Source organism: Micropterus dolomieu, linkage group LG22 (genome assembly GCF_021292245.1).
Source record: "Micropterus dolomieu isolate WLL.071019.BEF.003 ecotype Adirondacks linkage group LG22, ASM2129224v1, whole genome shotgun sequence".
Taxonomy (NCBI): Eukaryota; Metazoa; Chordata; class Actinopteri; order Centrarchiformes; family Centrarchidae; genus Micropterus; species Micropterus dolomieu.
The window spans coordinates 14,114,321-14,118,487 of NC_060171.1; the positions used below are offsets into that span (position 1 = coordinate 14,114,321).

The window sequence follows — 4,167 nt, forward strand, 5'->3', positions numbered from 1 at the left end:
AGTGACAAGAGCGGTTAGTGTAGTTTTACTCACATATTATAGAAGTTTCTCTCATAAACCACTTAACTGACAGTTGAGCGCCCTTTCACACCTACCTCATTTGGTCCAGACTTTCGGACAGTTTGATCCAAACCAAAATTAAAGAGGTGGTAACAGCTCAAATTGAACGATGGTTTGGTTCGTTTCTAGTGTGAAAATATTTTTTGGGATAGATCGGACTTTCGGACCAAATAGAGAAAGATCTGGCAAGCTATTGTCAGAAGCAGAAAAAGGAAAAACGCAACAAAACAAAATGAGCCATGGTAGCACATGGTGAGAGGAGACCAAATTATTCATTATAATTACAGTGGCAATTTCATTTTTATCCTTCATTCAAACTACAATAGAAGGCTACCTGCTGAACTGACAACACACAAACACACGCCCATCTAGAAATCAATCAAGTGCAAGTATAGGGTACGTAGGTATGTCATGTATAGTTCTTTAGCGTGCTTGCATAATTGCAATGTGAAACCGAAACTAACAGCATCAAATGTATGAAAAACGGGCTTTTGGACTTTGAGGTGTGAAAAGGCCCTAAAATCTATCTAGAATTTTTATAATCAGTCTTAAATATTTAATATTTTTACACATACACATCTATGGATTCTTTTGTTTTACCAGTTTTAGTTGCTGGTGAGAAAAAGTTGAAGACTGGAGAGAAGATGGTTCCAAGCAGGGTGGTCCGTGGTGGGCTGCTTGCTTCCTCAACAGGGATCTCTAGTTTACCGTTTGGTTTCATGGGTTTACTGTTGCAAGTCATTGTGTCTAAAAAAAAAAAAAAACATACAACAACTCTTAAATAACTATTCCACTATTTAACATGGAAGAGGCATCTGTTAGTCAAGTATACAACACTTGTTACTGGGTCTGTACTACCTTTATTTGGACTTTTCCGGCAAACTCTGGAGACTGATTTGTTGGAAAGGCCTCTAGTCTGTGGTGTTGACATTATTAAATCAGAATTACATTCAATGCGACTCCTCTTGGCGGGAATTTCCTGCTCCACCTAAGAAAAATAAAAACAAGAATACAGAACCAGTCAAGGTTTCGAATCGTTCACATAAGTTCAGCTTTTCAGTCGCTTTTTAGTCTTTCAATTTGAAAATCTCCAATTTACTATAATGAAAAATGCAATTAGTAGCATTGCAAAATAAGTTTTGGCAGCATATTTCCATTACGGCAATTAAATCATGGTACAATCAACAATAGTTGATGTTTATATTCAAACACTTGTTTCAAAGAATTCCAAAATATACAAACTATGAGCATATATATATTGGTAGGCAAAGAAGTGATTGAGATGATTATGACTTATGGTCATTAAGCTGACATTGTATTAGCTTTTTAGAGAAATTATCTGATCTACTCTTTTCTGTTAATAATATAAATGTGTACAGTATGTGGTTCTACAGTTGGCAGTCAGCAGAGTATTTTTAACAGCTGTCAGAATGAAAATAGAGGAAGTTTACAGAACCGTCTAAAAACAACCAGTAGGAAACAATGTTGGCTGTGTTGAGACTTTCTGTTGAGCATCTAAAAACACTCCTAGATGTTATGTGTAAGTCACCGTTTCGAAACAAATGCAGTTGAGGCACTACTTTCTGTATATAGTAAGAGTGTGTCTTCCTACAGTGTGTTATGTTACAGCAGCAAAAACTAAATTGCAAAAAAGCAGTTATGATTCCTGACGTAAGCCCACCTTGACAGCATTTCCACGGATGAATTTCTTTATAGTGGAGAAAAGGCCTGTTTCATTCTTCTGCATTTTGCCTCGACCTCTCGCGGGGGATGGCTCCACTTCACAGTGTTTCCGTTTGGCCTGGGACGGGTGGGTTTGACGGCCTAAGTTTGGCTGCTGAGGAGCTTTACGCACTCTCAGCCTCATCATGCTCCAACGTCACATAGAAAAATCTGACAAGGGGGAGAAAAAAAGTATTTAAAAAAAACACTGCTTTAATAATTAACATACATGTTTTCAATGAATTAAAAAGAACCAAAGTTGTAATTGTTTCAGCTTATTCAACCACAAGCAGTTTTAGAGAACTTTGTCTGAATTAAAGTCTAAAACTAGAACATTTTGATTAAAATATGCTATTATATGATCATACAATCAGAAAACAAGATGGTGTATCTGACCAGATATTTCAAGCCAATAAATATTGGTCAGCACTCAGAACCAAAAAGGTACTGAAGCTTTGATACCCTGCACTTTAAATTTCTGATGCAGTGACTTCTTGACAGTATAATGTAACTTGTATACACTAAATTTCAAAAGACATTATGTGATTTTTTTACCAATCATTTTGGCAGCTAAATTAAAGATAAGCTAATAAAACATCCTTAAATTATGGACAGACTTTGAATCCAGAACTGTCAAATTCAATAGTAAAATAAGAAAATGGCAAGTCAATAAATACCATGTTCTCTCCACATTTTATTATGTACAGACAAGTAAAAGAAGCTCAGAACTGCAAGCTATGATGAGTAGTCATTTCCCTGATTTGACACCAACAAGGCCAAAGTTACAAGTTTCATCTTTTTTGCAATTTTTGCAAACAGTTTTGTTTAAGACTTACTTGTGACCCCTCTTACTTGAAAGTACTCCTACACATTCAAAAAGCAGAAGCACAGACAGTACTTAGGTTACAAGGCAACTCCAGATATTGGATTTTTAAAGACAGATACTGACACTGATGGGTGTTTATAAAATATTTTAAAAGTTTATTTTGGGCAATAACATTTTTTAAACATAAACAAATAAGTTACTAAGGATCCCTTAAAGGTGGTTACAAATAATCCTGACCAAGATATGTACTGAGGATATTTATGGTTTTAAAAATAAATATGATCCCTCATAGACAAATATAGGTGGGAGATACTGTTAGTACTGTTGACATTTCTGTGCTGGGATTTCTTGCTTACTCACCAGACAACACAGTGAAAAAAGCATGTAACGTATTAAGTATTGCAACATACAATATACAACATCATATATGTTATAATCTATTGATGTTGGCACCTTTTCAGTTTCTGCTGACAAAAAAATAATAAAATATGCTGACAACTACTTTACGGTCCAAGAATGATTATTTACCCAGTATAACGTTACATGGCCACAAGATATTATCCTGTATTGCCCTCAAACGCTTAATTTATGGATTTTCTCTCTTATCCGGTGTAATACTCCTTTAACTATCATGTTAGTTAACATTTCCCCGTTGGTTGTCACAGTAAACAAGATTATAATCAGACCCCTGGCTTGTACTACGAAGCAATCCAGGTAACTTCAGGAGTAACTCTGTGACGTCGGGTTTAACTTCCCGATTAATCCGCACTATGAAAGGTGGATAGGTGTTAACAAAGGTCTGTTGCCATGGCAATTTAGACTGCATCTCTAAACTGCTCCGAGCAGGTTATCTTCATGGTTAACTCGAGGTTGCCCTATGTATGCGGACTACACACCTCATCTGTACTCAGTGTTAATGATGAGAAGTAGGCAATTAATACATACCACTTAATAAAATATTTTTAGATTTCATCCGTTTCATCCTGACTTGTTCCACTGCGGTTGCTGTTGACGTTATTTTTAACACAACAGCATTACGTTCATACAGCAAGCCCTGCAAACTCTGTGAATTTAGGGAGAAGATAATTAAATAACGGGCCAGTTTCTGAGATGTAGCCAATCTGCAGGCTATAACTCAATTATTAACCGTTTTCACATATTTAGATTGACTATTTTACGTGTCAAAAAATACGGAGCCAGTGTGGGGGTTAACAGCAGAGAAAAAGATCCAAGATGAAAGTGGAAAATTTACAAGAACAAAAATTCCCTGAAATTAAAGTCACAAAAAATCCAAATCACTCTGGTGTTTCCTTCAGAATAGACTACACCCAATTCAGGGCAAAGTTTCTAAGGTGGGTGCTAGGTGGGGAAAACTCACCTACTTCCTCTCTGCTAAATCCAATTGTGAAGTCTCATAATTTTCCACTGCACTCATAATATATGGCGGAGGTGTGTGTGTGTGTGTGATGTTGCAGCCTTGCAAAGTGAAGCACGTGGTTGCTTGAGGAAAAAAAACACTATTTTTCAGAGAATTTCTCTCATAAATATTTGAACATAAT

At 36.1% G+C, this 4,167-nt stretch overlaps 1 protein-coding gene across 3 annotated transcripts in view; it reads right to left on the reverse strand.

Annotated features, from left to right (window-relative positions):
• ctdspl2a (CTD (carboxy-terminal domain, RNA polymerase II, polypeptide A) small phosphatase like 2a) overlaps window positions 1–4,167 on the reverse strand; it is a 14,905-nt gene that overhangs the window by 7,382 nt on the left and 3,356 nt on the right. For 2 of the 3 annotated variants that reach the window (XM_046037994.1, XM_046037995.1), the window contains 3 exons: window positions 1,742–1,953; window positions 919–1,048; window positions 661–807 (listed from right to left, as the gene is read on the reverse strand). In XM_046037994.1, coding sequence (XP_045893950.1) covers window positions 661–807; window positions 919–1,048; window positions 1,742–1,930 — 466 coding nt within the window. In that variant the 5' untranslated portion in view covers window positions 1,931–1,953. Of the gene's footprint in view, window positions 1–660; window positions 808–918; window positions 1,049–1,741; window positions 1,954–2,618; window positions 2,646–4,167 lie in introns of those variants that run through there. The other variant, XM_046037996.1, reaches the window with a different exon arrangement.